General features: G+C 46.8%; 1 protein-coding gene across 1 annotated transcript; it reads left to right on the top strand.

Moving 5' to 3' along the window:
- Nucleotides 1-14708: 14708 nt before the first annotated feature.
- On the top strand, nt 14709-19564 carry CYTL1 (cytokine like 1). Its single transcript, XM_005893203.3, has 4 exons — nt 14709-14921; nt 17374-17418; nt 17566-17694; nt 18922-19564. Exons 1-4 carry the CDS (start codon nt 14766-14768, stop codon nt 19003-19005), a joined length of 414 nt encoding a protein of 137 aa, XP_005893265.1. The 5' UTR covers nt 14709-14765; the 3' UTR covers nt 19006-19564.
- Nucleotides 19565-19964: the final 400 nt, after the last annotated feature.

Genomic DNA, 19964 nt, shown 5'->3' on the forward strand with positions numbered 1-19964 from the left:
AATGCATTTTTATTATCATTCAAAGGAAGTCACTGATGGCCAAGGAGGGAAAGCAGACATCAGCCATCAATAGAGAATTCCATGAAGACTCTTGCCCCTGACTCTTGCAGGACTTCTGTGGCAAGACTGCCACAAAAATGCGTCTGCAACCCTTGTCTGATGATGGAGCCTGAGAAGAGCCCAAGATGCTCCTCAAGCCACCTGACAAATTTACTCAAGGGCTGAGACCAACTGAAGAATCAGCTGAATGAGTGTAACGATGCTAAAAAGCTTTTTGGACTATAACTGATTAACAATGTTGTGATAATTTCAGGTGGACAACAAAAAGACTCAGCCATACGTATACATGTGTCCATTCTCCCCCAAACTCCCCTCCTGTCCTGGCTGCCACATAACATGAGAATTTGGGATGGACATGGACACTCATTATATTTAAAATGGTAACGAAAAAGGTCGTACTGTATATAGGACAGGGAGCTCTGCTCGATATTTTGCTTATTTTTGAACAATAGTTCAAGCAGGAAAACATGAAGATTATTCTGAAAAATACCTGACATGTACACAACAGGCAAAGTGTTTTTAAGTGTGCAGATTGATTTTTTTTTTGCAAAACATGGGACAAAACTGTCATTTTGACAGCAATAGCAACGATAAGAAATCTGTCGCAGGACACACTGCAGGAGTGTGGTATTTACAAAGGCTATTGAGCAAATGTGTTCGATATGTCATTCATTCATGAAATCCAAGGGAGAATAGCAGCAATATTTCTGGACTCAATTGCTGTGCTGGGTGCTCAGGATTCAACTCGGAGTAATACAGAAGGTGTACAAAAAAGAACAGGAAATGGACAGGGAAGCATGAGAAGCTAGGGGAGAGAACACAGCAAGTGGTTCCTCTTGCCTGGAATCAGAAAATGCTTTGTCAGGGAACAGACAGTCCAACCACCAGAAGTCTGAGCCTCATTGCATTAGGGTTGGGAGCAGGGAATAGTGTTCCAGGCATGTGAATTGTGTGCTCAGAAGCCCAGGCATCATAGAGAAAATGACACGTTTGTGGCACATTTTTATTGGATTGTAATTGATTGACAATGATGTGTTAGTTTCAGGTATATTGCAGTGAGCCAGTTATACATATGCTTATATGCGTGTGTGTGTGTCTCTGTGTGTGTGTTCAGTCACTCAGTCATGTCCAACTCTTTGTGACCCCATGGACTGCAGCCCACCAGGCTCCTCTATCCATGGGATTTCCCAGGCAAGAATACTGGAGTGGGTTGCCATTTCCTCCTCCAGGGGACCTTCTCGACCCAGGGATCAAACCTGCATCTCCTGTGTCTCCTGTATTGCCGGAAGATTCTTTACCACTGAGCCACTGGATCACAACAAACTGGAAAATTCATCAAGAGATGGGAATACCAAACCACCTTATCTGCCTCCTGAGAAATCTGTATGCAGGTCAAGAGCAACAGTTAGAACCAGACATGGAACAACAGACTGGTTCCAACTTGGGAAAGGAGTACATCAAGGCTGTATATTGTCACCCTGCTTATTTAACTTATATGCAGAGTGCATCATGAGAAATGCCAGGCTGGATGAAGCACAAGCTGGAATCAAGATTGCAGGGAGAAATATCAATAACCTCAGATATGCAGATGACACCATCCTTATGGCAGAATGCAAAGAAGAACTAAGGAGCCTCTTAATGAAAGTGAAAGAGGAGAGTAAAAAAGCTGGCTTAGAACTCAACATTCAAAAAATGAGGATCATGGCATCCGGTCCCATCACTTCATGGCAAATAGATGAGGAAACAATGGAAACAGTGACAGATTTTCTTTTCTTAGGCTCTAAAATCACTGCAGATGGTGACTGCAGCCATGAAATTAAAGACGGTTGCTCCTTGGAAGAAAAGCTATGACTAAGCTAGACAGCATATTAAAAAGCAGAGACATTATTAGAGGTCCATCTAGTCAAAGCTATAGTTTTTCCAGTAGTCATGTATGGATATGAGAGTTGGACTATAAAGAAAGCTGAATGCCAAAGAATTGATGCTTTTGAACTGTGGTGTTGGAAAAAACTCTTGAGAGTCCTTTGGACTGCAAGGAGATCCAACCAGTCGATCCTAAAGGAAATCAGTCCTGAATATTCTGATGCTGAAGCTGAAACTCCAAAACTTTGGCCATCAGATGCCAAGAGCTGACTCATTGGAAAAGACCCTGATGCTGGGAAAGATTGAAGGCAAAAGCAGAGGGCGGCAGAGGATGAGGTGGTTGGATGGCATCACTGACTTGATGGACATGAGTTTGAGCAAGCTCTGAGAGTTGGTGATGGACAGGGAAGCCTGGCATGCTGCAGTCCATGGGGTCGCAAAGAGTCGGACACAACTGAGCGACTGAACTGAACCAAACCGAACTGAACTGACTGAGCCGCTGGAGAAGCCTATATATACATACATACATATACATATAATTTTTCCCTTATAAGTTATTACAAGATATTGAGCATAGTTTCCTGTGCTATGCAATATGTCCTTGTTGGTTATGTATTTTATATATAGTAGTTTTGTATATGTTAATCCCAAACTCTTAATTTGTCCCTCTCCTCTGCTTTCCTATTTGGTAACCATAAATTTGTTTTCTATGTCTATGGGTCTATTTCTGTTTAGTATATAAGTTTGTTTTTAAGGGGCACGTGTTTTACAAATATGTGACTCCCATGCATAAGAGGTTATTGTTAATAGTGTAGTTGTTGAGAAAGTCTTGATTACTTTCCATATATCTTCTGGTTTATTTTTCAAGACTAATTCTGTAGATGTAGGAGGCCCAGCTGCTGTTGAAAGCTCTGCTGAACAGATGAATAAGAAAATAATAAGAATGCAGAGATTTAGTTGAAACAGAATCAGGAAGACCTAAAAGTAACAGGCGTGAAATCAGCATGACCTACCTGGAAATGTATGCGATACTCCTCCATAATTTTGTAATATCTTTAGGGTCCTACATCTCCTGTGCATCAGTGAATTCAGCCCAGTGTGAAAAATAATCTGAAAGTCTATGGTGAGTAATACAGTCTATGTGCGTATATTTGGCATATTTGGATACCCCCAGCCAATGAAGATGAGGAGCAAACGGTGAGGACCATCAGCTCTGGGACCCAGAAGATCTAGGCTTTATTACCAGCCTGCAGGCTTATTCTGTCTGAGCCACCAAGGAAGCCCTCCAGCAGCAGCATATTTTTGGCAAGACATGTGACTCCTTTGAACCTAAGAGCCTCAAGAGTAAAATGAGGATTTATACCCAACTCTTGGGATGTTTGCTCAGAAAGTATTGAGAGCTACAGCTAAAAATGCTCCGAACCCATTTATGCCCTCCTTACCTTCCTGATTCTGTGCCTTAAGCTAGCCGCCCTCTCAGAAACTATGGCCTTTTCATGAAGGGAAAAAGGAACTATTCAAAGAAAAAAGAAAAAAACCATAGTAGGTCACACTTAACACGAATCTTCGTGCCAGCAATGTGGACGCACAGCCAGCTTCTGAAATGGTTCCTGAAGAAGCGAAATGTTTTCCACCCAAGGTTTAAGTCCTTCTTGCCCACTTCCTGCCCTGGGTGTGTGTTGGCTTCGAGGCTTCCTGAAAGGACGGAGGCCAAAACACTCAAAGCGCTTCCCGAGGGAGGAAGCCTTAACCTCGCAAAGGCTGGAATCCGCAGGACCAGGACGATGAATGGAGGTTTCAGAGGCTCTTGTTTATGGTGGCGGTGCTGCAGCAAGGCCTTCCAGGATTTCATGTTATGGGAGGAAAAGGGACAAGGGCATTGTTGATTCATTTCTTCCACCCACATTCTCAGTCCTTTTACCAGGTCCAAGCCCTCAGCCAGCTCCTGGGGATAATGATGGTGTGTCCCAGTGCCCGAACCGCTCAGGGTGCAGTGACTTGAGGAGATGGGGCTGGAAAATGTATTTTGGGGGATGGAAATCACATACACACACACACACACACACTCACACACACACACATATGGGTTTTTTTTTTAAGATATTTTTGACATGGACCATTTTTAAAGTCTTTATTGGATTTGTTACAATATTACTTCTATTGTTTATTTTCTGGTTTTTTGGCCTCAAGGCATGTGGGATCCCAGTTCCCAGAACCAGTACCCCCTGCATTGGAAGGCGAAGTCTCAATCACCCGACCATCAGGGAAGGCCCTGGAAATCATATAAATAATAATAACAGCAAGCCCACAGTGCTGTCCCTACCCCAGGCACTGGCTGGTCGAAGGGCTTTACATGTCTCAACCATTTCTTCCTCTCTTAGCCCTGAGCATGAGAAGGGTGATCACCAGCATTGTCTCCATTTTACAGGTAAGGAAATAGAGAACTCATCCAGCAAGAAGGTGACTTAGATCTCTGGTTCGAGTTGAAACCCCAAAATCAAGGTGGCCCGCCACTAGGAAGCAGAATGGTGCGGGGCAGGAGCTGGGGGAGAGGAAGAGGGGGGGTTAGTGTTTTAAGGGGTACAGAGTTTCAGTTGGTGGAGATGAAAAGGGTCTAGAGATGATGGTGGTGATGGCTACATGACATTGTGAATGTACTTAAACCAGTGAACTTGACACTCAAAAACAGATTAAACGTTTAAAAAAATACTTAATCTATATTTTACCACAATAAACTTTCTTTCATAGGTGCAGGGGAATATAGCATAGCTCTAGAAATACTTAGGACACTGCAGGAGAAATGGATCATCTTTCATTATAAAAGAAATAATTAAAGATGGAAACAGTGGTACCGATTTTTCATAGATTAGGAGCCAAAACCAGTTCCTGGTCTCAGGTCCTAACCTGAAAAGAACTCTGGTTGTATATGCGTGACTCTAATGCAACAAGCATGTTTGTTGAGTTAAACCAATTCTGTTAATTTATTGAAAAGAATCAGTTAAGTGAATCATTTAACATCCTGTAAACAAAATAAAGGGGAAAAGCATCTTTGAATACTATCTCTAACACAACATGTATCTGCTAACAATCAGGGAATTTTCCAGGTGCCGTGGAGCCAGGGTCTGGGAAGGGAGATTACTGTTGAGTGAGCATCCCCCATTCTGCCTGAACCAGATACCCCACTTCAGTCCTCACAGCCACCTCCCTGTGAGGGGCCTCGGGGCACTGAAATCCGAGGGATCAAAGCACACTGCAAAGGGGTGGCTCAGAGCCCAGGGTGCCCGTGAGCCAACACTCAGGCTGTGTGGCTGGCAGACTGGTCCTGCCCAGGGCAGAGAGGACGCACTGTGTCCATGACCGATGCCTTAAAACAGCAGTCCCCAACATTTTGGGCACCAGGAAGCGGTTTCATGGAAGACAGTTTTTCACGGACTGGGGTAGGGATGTTAGTTTCAGGGCGATTCAAACAACACTGCATTCACTGTGCACTCTATCTCTATTATTATTAGTACATCAGCTCCACCTCAAATTATCAGGCATTAGCTCTCAGAGGTTGGGAACCCCTGCCTTAAAAGCAATGAATCACCACATTGAGCATGGAGAAAAATCCAAAACATCACCTTAAATAATAGTCACCCGTCATTTTCTAAGGAAATTAAGGTTCAGAGATAGGGTAGCAAGCTGCCTAGTATCACACAGCTTGTTAGCATAAAAAGAAATTATTTTCTTCCCACTTGCCGTCACTCTGGCCCTTCAGTTCAGTTCAGTCTCTCAGTCATGTCCGACTCTTTGCAACCCCATGGACTGTGGCACACCAGGCTTCCTTGTCCATCACCTACTCCCAGAGCTTGCTCAAACTCATGTCCATTCACTCTGTCCCTTAACAAATTTTTATTGAGTTCTTTCTCTTAGTTGGCAGGGTAGTGGGGTATTAGCAACAGAGAGTTGAGCCAGCTTGTCTGGTTTGAACCTGGGCTTCACTCTAATTAATTGTGTGACCTTGAGCAAGTTATTCAAGTTCTTGCCTTGCTAGTGCCTCACCTGTGAAGCAGGGATGTGACGGTACCAGTGGTCACCTGGTTGGGGTTTTCTGAGGGTTGCCGTGGCTCGTGTGCACAGTGCCCTAACAACAGCACCAGATGCTCAGCGAGCTCTGCACCCATACTGGCCGCTGTCAGTTTCCAGGTCCTCAGACAAGGCCTGGTGGGATGCGACAACTTTTATCGCCTTTACTTCATCTTAGAGCATCCATCCAGGGTCTCTGCTCAGCCTGGGGACACAGTTCCTCCATCAGGAAATCCTGAGTCTGATATACACACTGGCAAATAAACCACTGAAGGGCAGCCTGGGGAGTATTACACATGTGTTATTAAATTGAAAAATTATAATCCTCAAGGAATAATCTTCAAGTAAAACGTATTGCTTGTTGTATTTGTTTTCTATTGCTGTGTAACAAATTACCACAAACCCAAAAGGTTAAAGTAGCACCCATTTATTAGCTATTGGCCCTGGAGGGCTGATGTCTGGATGCAGTCAGCTGGGCTCATCGCTGTGGGTTGCATTGGCCTTTGTCGCGTGTCTGGGAGCTCTGGGGAAGGATCTGCTCCTGAACTCATTCAGGTTACTGACAGACCCAGTTCCTTATGACTGTATGACTAAGGCTCCCATTTCTGGACTGGAGGCCAGCCAAGGCCACTCTCTGCTCCTAGAGGTTGCCCCGTTCCTTCTTGTGTGGCCCTCTCCACCTTCAAACCAGCAGTGAAAGTCAAATCCTTTCTACACTTGGAGTCTCTCTGACTTCCCTTTCTTCCACCAACTTGGGAAAACTCCCTGCCTTTAAAGTGTTGGTGTGATTGAATCAGCTCCCCTGGGTAATCTCCCTTTTTCAAGTAACTCAAAGTCAACTGATTAGTAATCTTCAGGACATCTGCAAGATTCCTTTTGCCATATAATTAACCAAACCACTGAAGTGATGTTCCATCCTATATGGGCTCCACCCACACTCAAGGGGATGGGGTTCTACAGGGGTCTGGAGGGCATGGTCGAATTCTGTCTACCACAGTCAGGCTGGGCTAGGTTCTGCTGTTGTAACAAACAAACCCTAGTCCACACCACAGGTGGGCTGGGGTACAGCTCCAGGTCTTTATCTCAGCCACCATCTCTGACTCTGTGGTCGCAAAGCAGAGAGAAAGGGAAAGTAGCAAAGCATGTGCGGGCTCTTAAAGCTTCTGCCTGGAAGCAAAACCCATCATGTCCTCTTACGTATCATTGCACAAAATAACTCAGGTGGCCTCACATGATTTCAAGGGGCCAGGGAAGCTCAATCCTGGCATGGGTTCAAGAAAGAGGAAACTGGATGTATTTGATGATGAGCACCAGTGATTGCCACAAAGGGTGAATCATCAAAGAGAAGGCAATGGCTGTGAGCACCAGTTCTCCAGTGGGCACTCTGCTGGTTATTATATCATTCAGGACCTTTTTCTTTGCAGGACAGAGAAAAAAACCTCACTGAAACCAGCTCTAACCAAAAAGAAACCCTAGGTCTGTAGCTAGAAAAGACCCCAGGATGGCTTACAGAGTCCAAGGGGGAATTCCAGGACTGGGCCCCTGGGACTAGAATCAGGGAGGTAGTTCCATCAGGACTCATTCAGACTCCAAACTCATTCAGGTTACTGACAGACCCAGTTCCTTATGACTGTTTGACTGAGGTTCCCAGTTCTCCATCCATCTCCCAGCTCTGCTTCTGGTCTTGACGGTGCCTCCAGCACAGCAGCTACTCCAGCATAGGAGACATAATTACTGGCAATCACGTGGGAACACTGGTGGAATGAGAATGATTTCCTTCCTTCACCCATCAGTTCATCCCAGGGAAGGATGCTAGCTGGTCCATCCAAGTGGAGCTAGTGGTAAAGAACCTGCCTGCCAATGCAGGAGAAGAGACATGGGTTCTATCCCTGGGTCAGGAAGATCCCCTGGAGAGGGTCATGGCAACCCATTCCAGTATTCTTGTTTACGAAAATCTCATGGACAGAGGAGCCTGGTGGGCTATGGTCCATGGAATCACAAAGAGCCAGACAGGACTGAAGTGACTTAGCATGCATGGGCTATCACCATTACCATGGTGGGGAGGGAAGAACTGGCTTAAGATGGAGTGAATGACCAAGGTCCATAACTGGGGGCGGGGAGGGGTGGGGCAGGAAAAATGAAAATAAAGAAATGAAAACCACAGCCCCCGCAGTCATTCCAGCCATTTCATGTTTATTTCATCTTCACAGGAACTCTGGGTGATAAATGTTATAAACCCCACTCTTCAGAGGAAACCAAAGGGTGACAAGATTTGCACCGTTACATAACAGAAGTGAGATTTAAACTAAAGTCTGTATCCCTCCAATGTCTGCACTCTTTCTGCAAAGCCAAACTGGGATTTTTTTTGAAGGACTTGTTCTGAGTCTTTTCTGCAAAAACAGACCCAAAGAAAACGTTTGGGAGAATTTGTCTTGCACACTGTTCCCTATTAAAATTTGAACCTATGTTTTGAGGCTTATAGAGGGGTCTCTATTCTAAAGTATGGGATTATTTTTGGAATTACTGCCCCAAAGCAAAACCCGACCTCGGTGTTTGTCTTCATTCCTTCACTCTGGACCATGTGGGCCAACTTTCCACTGGGGTTTGCCAAGAGCGCAAGCAACAAGCTCAAAATATAGCACACAAACAGGGGGATACGTGAGGCTTTTAACCAAAGGAACACTGCTGTCAACAGGAACCCTGGAGGCAACATTAAGGCTAGTTGTTCAAGCTACACCCCTCCCTCAAATACCTCCCAGCTGTCCCTGCTGGGTTAGGACAGCACAGGCATCACTGGCCCCTAGTTTCTAACCTCAGAATGCAGGCAGGAAGGAGGGACCCGGAGGTGGTCTCTTTGCTAGAGAAGTGGCCTCCACCACCAGCCCCTAAGGTCAGCATCTCAGACTCCTTGTGTGTCTAGAATAATGTTTTTCACAGGATGGAAACTGCCACCAGGCTCTTCCAATGGCTGGCAAAAACAGCTACTGGCTGGAATTTGGGCAACAGAGATCTGAGATTGGCCATGGCCATTTCAGCCTCGACTGCCATTATAAACAGGTATAGGGCAAGAACACACAGAACACTTGAAAAGGTGTGATTCTGTGTCTGAGCCAAGTAACAAAGAGTTCCTATTTCTTCTGGTCTGTTCAGGAATTTCCCACAACTCCCTAGGGCTGAGAACACAAGTATTTCCCTCATTACGTGTATCACTTATGGAATATGCCAGTCTGAACAGCCAGGAGGAAAAAGTTGAGAGCTCTTTACCTAGAAGTACTAAAAAGGAGTCCCAGACTATGAAAACACAAGATCACAAGACAGACACAGTAGGCTCTACTAGCAGCACAAAGCTTAGGATTTCCTTCAGTGGTCAGGGGATGAGATGGCATGTGTCCTCCCTGGACAGGGATGGGATAGCATATGTGATAGACTCTACTGGCAGCCACTTTGTGACCACACAGACACCTGGATGGAGTCAGTCACATACATGTCAGTTCAGGTTCAATCAAAGAAACAGAAGCAGAGACATTATAAGAGATTATTTTACCCTAAAGAATCAGCTGACATGGTTGTGGTGGATGGCCACGAAAGTCCAAAACATCAGGGCAGGCTGTGAGGAAGGGCTAGCTAGAACTCATAGGGATGGACTGAATCTATTCCATAAACAGAATTTCTTCTCCTTCAGGGAAGTTCTTCTTCTTTAGCTCTACTCTTAACATTGTTCAACTGATTGAATCAAGCCCACCTAGAACATCTAGAATAATTTCCCTTCCTTAAATTCAACTGCGTGTAGACTTTGATCACATCTACAAATACCTTCACATCTGGAGTAGCATGTGGTTGAATAACCAGGGATTTTAGTCTGGAAGAGCTGACATGTCAAAAGACCATCATAGCATGGAATAGGGACACAGAATAAGATGATTTCCTGGTGACTTCTTTGAGTTCCTAGATCAAACCATTCCTGAGCTCCACACTACTGCCAGTATGTTTCAGTTGAATATTTTAAAAAGTCTGGCCATGGGTATCTCAAGCTGTGTTTTCTGTAACTCACAACTTTTAGTCCTAACTGACACAAGAGGGGCCCAAACAAAGGAGGTGACAGTTCTGAGCAGACCTTTCAAAGAGGGCTGGGTTCCAATCTGGATTCCAGCTAGTGGGAGACACATTGATACAGACCAGGATGGATAAAGGAACAGTCATTACCATTTAGTGGGGAGATGTTTACAGGCCTCCTTGCTGTGGACAAAAAGACAGATAGGAGATTTGCTTGGCCTGTAGGGGATAGATGAACAAGTGGACATGTCAAAGCCAAGGAGAGTGAAGGGGCCATGGGAGCCTGTGTGAGCAAGTGGAAGGAACCTAATCCAGCAAGGCAGGCTTCCTGGAGAAAGTGACATTTCAGCTTGGTCTGGCAGGTAAGAAGAAACAAACCAGGAACAAGCAAGGCTGGGGAAAGACATTGCAAGAAGAGAGAATGGCACATAAGAAGGCCAAAGATCACTTGCACGCGGTAACCACAAGCCCTAGGGATTGCTAATGCTGTGTGATTCAACTAAATTTACCTTTCTGTGCCTCAGTGCCCTTGAATGATGAGACTAGACCGAATGCATTAATCCTTGCACAGGACTTGGAAGAAGGCAGCATTCCAGGATTAGTTTATCATCACCATCATTACTGCATCATTGTCATTGTCAATACCTGATAAAAAGTGTGGGAAAGACTGGCAGAGATGGCTAAAGAGCTCGGCCTGGACCAGGCCACAGACCTCAGACAATCTTCCAGGCCTCAAGGAACCAGGGGAAAACATGAAACAGAGGCCAGCCAGCATGAATTTCTGGTTTTGGAATGGCTACTGGAAGGAGAAAGGACCCTGGGCAGAGAGATGGTAATAGAGATGTAGATGTAATTGTGGAAAAGGATCTTGAAGTCATTGCCCATGGGAAAATGTTTATGAAATTGCTTGCTTAGAAAAAGAGTCGATGCTGAGGGACAGGGACAAGCGGTGACAGACAGACAGAGGGCTGAGAACCACCCAGGGCTGTTCTGTAATAGAAGGTACTGGAGTTTTAGATCACAGAAAAGAGTCTTAAAGAGTAATGAGCTCCCCATCCAGGGAGGTATACAAGCAGACTCTGGATGAATGCTTGACAAGGAAGCTGTAAAAGAAACACAAGCTTCAGGTGGGTTGAGGCAGATCATTTCCAAGTTCCTTGCAGCCTTGATCTCTGTTCTCCTACAGAACCCCAGAGAGACAGTATATTAGTTTTCTGTTGCTGCTGTAACAAAATCACTATAAACAGAATGACTTAAAACAACAGAAATTGACTATCTCACAATTCTGGAGGGCAGAAGTTGGGTCTGGAGGCTCTAGGGAACGATCTTTTTTTTTTTCTTTCCCCCTTTCAGCTTCTCATGGCTTCCTGCATTCCTTGGCTTGTGGCCTCTTCCTCTGTCTTCAAAGAAGCCTGCAGCATAGCATCTTCCAAATTCCCTTTCTCTTTCACTGTCTGACACTCCCCTATCCCTCACACCCATGCCTGTCCCACATCCCCACAACACTCCTCACAGATGGAGCCATCACCAGGGAGTGGTTCCTGGGACACCAGGATTTTCACCCCCTTTCCCTTGTTCAGTGAGTAAATTGGTCTTCCCTCTCCTTGCTGAGGACAGCATTCCCGTCATCCACTCTTATCCTAATGTCCATCTCAGGCCTGCGCACACTAGATTCTCAATAAATAAAGAAGAGTCCGGAGAATGAATGAAGAATCCCTTTAAAGAAAATGCCTGGAAGATACCATTCTAGCTGAGAAGCATTCACGCCCTCATTAGCTGTGGTTGTTCAGCTCTCCTGGCATGATGAAGTCCCTGTGATGGGACCTCTGTTCCTCACCTTCATCAAGGGGGTTGGGAGAAACCTTTGGAAGAAGACAAAGGCTTTAGTCTGTGGGGAAATTCCAGCCTGGATTTTTAACATTCACATTCCAGATGGTATAACCTGATGCTGAAGGGGCTGGGGAAGGGGCCGGAGAAGGGGGCTGGCTATAGGAGGCAGGGCAGTGTCACAGGAGACCTTTGTGAGCAGACACACACGGGGGAACCCCGGGACCACTGGCATCCAGGGCAGGGTCTAGCCTCTCTGCCGGGGGAGCTGAGTCAGGCTGTGCTCTATGCACTTCTTAATGAACTTGTGCCTCGCTTTGAGTAACAAAATTAACAGCCACCAGGTTAATTCAGCAAAGCTTTCCTGAGCATCCGCTCTGCCCAGCTGGGTGCTGGGTGCTGACAAGCCAAGATGCAGAAGGCGCACATGGCGCGTGGGAAGACAGACAGGATCCGCTCAGCAGGATGTCTGGTGCTCAGGGTGCAGAGGGTGCTTCTGATTTGCCCAAGGAGCCCCATCAACAACAACACACGTGTCCAGGGTGGAACCAGACAGGGTCTCCCTGCGATACATTTATCTCACCATCAAGCGCGCAGAAACGCCTGTTTGCCAGCACAGCGACGTCTCCTTGATCGGACGGTCCAAGGACTTGTTTTGCTGCATGGGTTTGTTTTTCTTCCCTGTCCTGAGTTTAAAGCTCCTTCGATGAGCACGTCCAGAAGCCCTGGGGCGTTTCAAAGCAGACTGGAATTCCCGTCTGGGGCTGGTTTGTCTGCCAGGGACGCCCACACCCCAGGCCCCACCATGGAGGGAGTGAGGAGACCCCTTCATTCAGAAGGAAAACACATCTGTGTTTTCCACTTGGACCTCCAGAACACACACAGTTCTGCCCAGTCTGAGAGGGCACCCAAGAGGCAGTCCCCAGGCCCTCTCACTTAAAGTGTTTAGAGAACAGGCTCTAAACCAAACAGGAAGGGAAAGCTGTGATCCCTGCCTGGGGCTTGAACACAGAAAAGTAGCAAAATAGAACGTCAGGGTGGGAAAGGACCTCCAACTGCCCCAGGAGGTGCTGCTCTGTTTATGGACAGAGGATGGGCACCAGGGTCAGGAAGTGATTTTTCAGGGCAAACAGAGACAAGGACGGGCTGGAGCTGGACTTTCATCCCTGCTGTTGATCCTCGATGCCGCCCCACATCCAGGACACCATCCTCCTTTCCCTTAACCCTCTGGTCCTCCCCATGGGTCGTTTTCTTCCGGGAATGTGTGCCCAACTGACCCCTCTTTTGCACCCCCTGCAGTGAGACAGGCTTTGGAGACAGGCAAACACAGGTCTACAGCTTTGTCTCTCCTTATTGACTTTGTGACCTCAGATAGTTTCATTGTCCCTGAGACCCTCAGTTTTTCCATCTGGGAAATGGGAATAACCCCACCCACTTTACTGACTTTCTGTAAGGTTCGTGACATTTGTGACAACCTCTGTGTAGTGGTATAAATTAGATGCCTCATGCTGGTGCATATTCGATGCTCGGGGTTAAAGAAGAACCTTCTTCTCCTTTGACAGCTCCTTCTCCCAGCTTGCTCCTTGGTCTTGGGCAGCCCAAGAGCTCAGTCCCTGACAGCAAGAATCCTGCTCCTCCCCAGTTCCACACTGTGGGGTGGGAGAATGGGAAACAGGTAAAGCACAGAGCCTCATGGGATCCATTTGCCTCAAGCTTTACGACCTTGGGCATATTGCTGGAACTCTGTGAGCCTCGATTTTCCCACCTGGAAAATGGGACTGTTTTCTGTCCCTGCCTCCCAGGGACGCTTGTAGGAAACGAGACAGTGACATTAGCTCCGGCTGTGATAATAGCTCAGCATCTTTTATTCCTCACCACGCTCTTATCATCCCTAGTTAAGAAGAGAGAAGAGTTAAGAAACTTGCCCAAGATCATCAAAGAAGCTGGTGACCACTCGATCCACTGAGCACCTAAGCGCAGCGCTTACTCCTTTAACCGGTACCCACGCTCCTATGTTTACAGGAGAGCAGCCTGCAGAGCATCATTGCTAAAAGAGACATATTTAGGGGACTTCCCTACTGGTCCAGTGGCTAAGACTCTGTGCTCCCAATGCAGGGGGCCCAGGTTCGATCCCCGGTCAGGGAACTAGATCTTGCATGCCACAACTAAGACCTGGTGCAGTCAAGTGAACAAAAGAGAGAGAGACATTTGGAGAACCCACCCTTTCCAAGGGTCTGCTCTGTACCGGGGCTTGTGCCAGGAGCCTGACGTGGACCAGCCTGGGGGATGCTCCCACACCCCTACCTCAGATACTAGCATGAGCCCATCTTCCAGATGCAGAGATGCAGCTGCTCAGAGGGCAGCTGGCCAGTCAGTGGTGGGTGGATAGTGATACCCAGCTGCCTGATCCCAAGTTCTGGATCACTGATGCTCAATCCATCACTTCTGGTCCCTTAGCCCCATTCCATCCAGTTCTGCTCCAAGAGATCAGTCAGTTTAAAAAACAAAACAGTCCCCATTCTAACTGAAAGGGTTGACTGCCCCAGCGTTGAACCACCCACTCATCCATCCTGTCTCTCTCTCGTCCTCCCTTCATCTACCAGTCCTGCCACTTCAGGAAGAGCGCCTGCCAAGAGAGAAAATTCTATTGCACGTTGTGTGAGAGAAAGACCCCACTTCCCTTCCAAGTGTCCGGCACCCCAGCCCAGACAGCCTCTTCTCTCAACAGGGGTGGTGGGGGCTTCAGGTCTGAAAGGCTCCAGTGTCCCCCAGCCAGGTGGGCGTGGCCTTGGCCTTGGCTGGGCCCCACAGGAAACAGAGGAGTCGCGGAGGACCACCCCCAGACCTCTGCTTAAAAGGGAGGCTGGCCTGGGCTGCAGTCAGGCCGCCTTTGCACCATGACACCCCAGGTGTTCCCCCTGCTGCTGCTGCTGCTGCTCCTGGCTGGGCTCCCCACCACACGGCCGACTCCCCCGACCTGCTACTCTCGGATGCTGGCCCTGAGCCGGGAGATCACCTCTGACTTCCAGAGCCTGCAGGCCACCGAGCCCTCGGTGAGTGCCCTCAGCCCCCACCTGAATGAGGATGGGAGGTCCATGCAGACCCAGTTCTCAAAAATTTGCCTTTGGACTGGGGGCTAGAGGGGGACCGGGGGTGGGGGGGAAATGCTCTTTTCCTTTTCCAGTCAATGTTAATTCCCAGGGTATTTGTGCTTTATTCCCGTCCTATTAAATGTCCATCGTTTGTGCTTCCTCTTTACTACAAAGAAAATGCAATCCAAGACATCAAAACTTTTGTTTATAACTAGTTGACTCAATGGACATGAGTGTGAACAAACTCAGGGAGATAGTGAAGGACAGGGAAGCCTGGCGTGCTGCAATTCATGGGGTCCCAAAGAGTCGGGCGCGACGTAGCGACTGAAGAGCAACAAGCTAGCAAATATCAGAGCATCTGTTTTAAAATCTAAAGAGAGACAGACAGAGAGAGAGAGGAGAAAAGTTCCCATAGAGTGTAGAACCCCAACTTAAGGAGGGCCAAGGAGTTCAGCTTGTTTATTCTCCCCACTAACCAGTAGGAGCTGATGGGGTGACTCCTGAACCGGCCCCACCTCTCACCTGCCATGGGACCTGAGCAAATTATCCAGCCGAATCAGAGAATCTCAGCATCCTGAGCTGTGAGACGCACTTTGGGCAGCTGGAGGGTTGCAAACTGGAATGCAGACACAGTCTGCCCAGTGTAAACAACCCTGGACTTCAGCCACTGTTCTCACTGCTCTGTTAAGCGGAAGACGCAGGGGCTTGGAACCCAGAGTCTCTAAGGGGCCACCCAGAGCTAAAATCTGGCCTCCTGACCACTCTTCCAGCATAGATACAAACTGAATTAAACTTCAAAGCTCTGGCAAAATTTAAAAGTGTCCCTTCACCACTTGTGAACCCTTCACATAAGATGCACTGTTCTCAGATGTGGGGCTTATGGTACCTTGACACCTCCTTCGTGTTTTCTTTTTGAAAGTTAAATAATGCGTATTTTTTCGTAAGTTATGAAGCTCATACAGCTTGAAAACAGTTGGAAAAGGCACAAGACAAAGAAGAAAATAAATATTACTGCAATCCTACCACCTAGAGGTGACCTGCTGCCATCACATTCAGAGGATAGGATTTCAGTTCTTGATCTGTGCATAGGTATCCAATCCAAGTGTGTGTGTGTGTGTATAGACAAATCGAAACAAACAGCACAGCAGTTCTGCAATTTACTTTCTAACAATGCCGTCAAAATAATATTCCTTTGAAACAGCACTTGGTTGTACTGAAGCGCCCTAATTTATCCACAGATTCCTTGCTATTAGATGTGTCGAGCACTGGTGCATAGAGCGTGCATGTATGCTAAGTCTCTTCAGTCGTGTCCGACTCTTTGCGACCCCACGGACTATAGCCCACCAGGCTCCTCTGTCCATGGGATTCTCCAGGCAAGAATACTAGAGTGGGTTGCCGTGCCCTTCTCCAGGGGATCTTCCCAACCCTGGAATCGAACACTCGTCTCTTACATCTCCTGCATTAGCAGGCAGATTCTTTATCACAAGTGCCACCTGGGAAGCCCAAATACGTAGAGCAATCATCTTTAAAAAAAAAAAAAACATGATTTTAAAACTTAAAATGCATAGATTCAGAGCTGGAAGGAAGTGGAGAGATTATGTGTTCTAACTCTCTAGCCTCACAACTGGGAAACTGAGTCACCAAAAAGAAGGAGATCTATCCCCGGCAACAGGGAATTTACTGGTTGGAAAAGACCAGAATCTGGGTTTTCGGGTTTCGGGCCAGCACAGAAGCAAAACTAAAACAGAGTGATATAAAAGTATAACTATATATACGGCTTTCTATTCCTATAGCATATGTTACATGTACTACTATATCTAGATTACAGTTATGCGTGCATGCATGTTCAGTCACTAAGCCATGTCTAATTCTTTTGCTACCCCGTGGACTGTAGCTTGCCAGGCTCCTTTGTCCATGAGATTCTCCAGGCAAGAATCCTGGAGTGGGTGGCCATTTCCTTCTCCAGGGGATCTTCCCAACCCAGGGATCAAACCTGCGTCTCCTGCCTCTCCTGCATTGGCAAGGTGGTTCTTTAGCACTGAGCCACCTGGGAAGCCCCCAGACTATATATATAGAACTGTATATATATAGTTATAACTGTATATATACATGTTCTATGTGTATATATATATATATACACTTACATATTTATATACATCTCCCTCTCTCTACACGCATATATGAAACAGTTCCCTAACTCATAGTATATGACATAAAGTTTGCATTCTAAATTCTAGAAGAGCAGTTGACCCTGGGGGAATGTGGCAGACAGCACAAGAATGTATGTGCATGTCGGCATCAAGGAAGTCCCTGGGGACCTGGGGCTGGGCCAGCTGCCTGGGGGCTGACAGAGACTTCTGTGACAGGGGTGTGTCCCTGTGGGCATCCCAGAAAGCCACTTCCCTTTCCACAGGAGGCGTGTGTGAGATACCTGCCCAGGCTGTATCTGGATATACACGTAAGAGCGGTCTGCCTGCCGCAGGGGGTTGGGGGGCAGGGTGGGGGGTCGGGAGACATCCGGTGAAGAAGGACCAGCCGGCCCCAGCTCCTGGCCCTCTGACTACTGACTTCTCCCATGAGACCCCTCCCTGTCATCCACTCGCAGAATTACTGCGTGTTGGCCAAGCTGCGGGACTTTGTGGCATCACCCCACTGCTGGAAGCTGGCCCAGGTGGACGCTTTGAAGGACAAAGTGCGGAAGCTGTACACCATCATGAACTCCTTCTGCAGGAGAGTGAGTGACGCGTTGAACATTCTTTTCCTACTTGTTATGGGTCAAGAAATTAAGAGACGGGTTAGAGGAACAGGGGAATCAGGAGGAGAAAGAGAAAAGCTTATGGGGTGCTTCCAGTTCACAAAGCCCTTCCTCAACCCCGTTGCTCTTGCCAAGTGCTGGGGACTCTGGACAAGGCTCCCCACCTCCACCAGCCCCACCTGCAGCACCCAGGACCATATGAAAATCGTATAGAACAGATTCTGCCGGCAGTCAAATGGGGTGGGATGAGAACTGGGGAATTCTGAGAACTCCCGCGCCCTGGAGAGCCAGTTAGAGGAGACTTTCTAGGGGAGAGGCTTTGGGTGTGCTCTGTGATGGGAAGAGTCCACATCAGAGGGGAAGAAGACAGGAAGAGCAGAGAATCAGCAATGGTTAGACGTAGAAAGTTGGGTCATGTGGTCTTAGGGGCACAAGCTTCAGCATCAGGCAGACCTGAGCCCCTGTCTTCATAATAATTAAGGATATTATGTTGGTAGGATAATAATACCTACACCCTGACCATGTGTGTGCTGGGCGCTGCAGTAACTCCTTGGTAATAAGATCTCTAGCAAGGCGAGTAAACATATAAAGAAGGTAACTACACATAGAATGCCGAGCACCAGGCCTGACCCAGGAAACTTTAGTACTCAGCTATTAAGATTTCTAGCTTTAAGTTTTATTAAGATTTGTTTAGGCTTGATCCCTGGTCAGGGAACTAGATCCCACACACCACAAAGAAGACTTGGCATGGCCAAAAGAATAAAAATAAATACATATTTTTAAAAGATGTATTTGTTACTTTGCATCGGGGATGAGACATGCATTTCCTACTCCACCACTTCCCTCTTCATTCCTCTCTCTGCTTGGTGGTGCTGGGGAGAGAGGAGGAAAACATAATTGTAATACAATCTGAGAATGCTACTATTGACTCTGAAGTGTTTGAGGGTGAGACCTACTGCTGTTACTCCTGGTATCCCCAATGCCTGGCCCCAGAGTTGTTGCTCTTTACCCATCTATCCATCCATCTGGTCAACCAACACACACACGTGAATTCAATAACAAAGGAATATGAGATTCAATGGGTGAAGTTTTCACACAAAGGGGAACAACTGAACAGCCTTTGAGGATAAGCAGGAGCCCTATTGCTGTGCATGAGTTCTGTGGCCACCTTTAGTGATGTTCCTGTTTATTGCACATCTTTTTCAGGATTTGGTGTTCCTGACGGATGACTGCAATGCGTTAGAATACCCAGTCCTAGTAACCACAGTCCTCCCAGATCATCAGAGCTAAGGCAGCTCAGACCAGAGACAGAACCTGGGCGAATGAAGTTATGTCAGCTGCCCAGACACAACAGGCTAAAGCCGTGGCCCCCATAGCTCTCCTTGAAACTGTCACGAGTTTGTCTTCACCTTCTGAAAACCACAGCTTGTGCTCCCTAACCCTTGGAGTCAATTCTGAACATAATTAGAAGCTTTGCTTCTCATTCCCCCTGTTTTTGTCTTGCCAGGATGGTTAGATATACAAGCATGTTGATTTGGTCACTGAGAAGAAAAGGGCAAATCAGCTTCTCTCATATGAACGGTCAGCTTGCAAACAAGCAAAACAGTATGTTTGTAGTACTACTTCAATGGCGTGGTGGTGCCATTTTTCTCTCTTGATAGAAACCAACTTACATTTAACCATGCTTCTATTTTATACCTTCTCCAACTACAAATGTTCCTTACAGTTAGCTTTCATTTTTTAGAAGAAATTTCACTGCCTGTAAGATGTATTTGTAAGGTTTGTAATGACATAGTGCTGACGGGAACCACTCTTTCATTGAAAGGTGATGAAAATCAAATAAAGACTATCATTACAGTGAGAAACACGTGTCCTGCTGTACTCCATCCAAGGTGGGTGTCAGGGTGTTTATTTCCTGCCCTTTCTGCAAGTCGCTGCTTTTAGCAAGATACGTCTTTCTGCCTCTTTCCATCGAGCATAGGTATTTCTTGGTCTGTTTCAAGCCACTTGTGTAAATCTGTTTTCAAAGTATCAGAAGATGTTGCAGTTTATGTTTGAGGAAGACTGTATCCTGCATTGTATCCATGGCAGTGCGGTACCTGACATTTCACAAACATTGGTTCAGCGAGGTTTCATCACAAACCTAGACATGGGCATCATAGGAGGCTGGGGCTCGTGTTGGTTAGGTAACTTGCCCAAGGTCAGCAGCTGGTAAGTGGGGATTCTGGATTGAACTCAGGGGCTCCAAA

Source organism: Bos mutus, chromosome 6, assembly GCF_027580195.1.
Source record: "Bos mutus isolate GX-2022 chromosome 6, NWIPB_WYAK_1.1, whole genome shotgun sequence".
In the NCBI taxonomy this organism is placed as follows: domain Eukaryota; kingdom Metazoa; phylum Chordata; class Mammalia; order Artiodactyla; family Bovidae; genus Bos; species Bos mutus.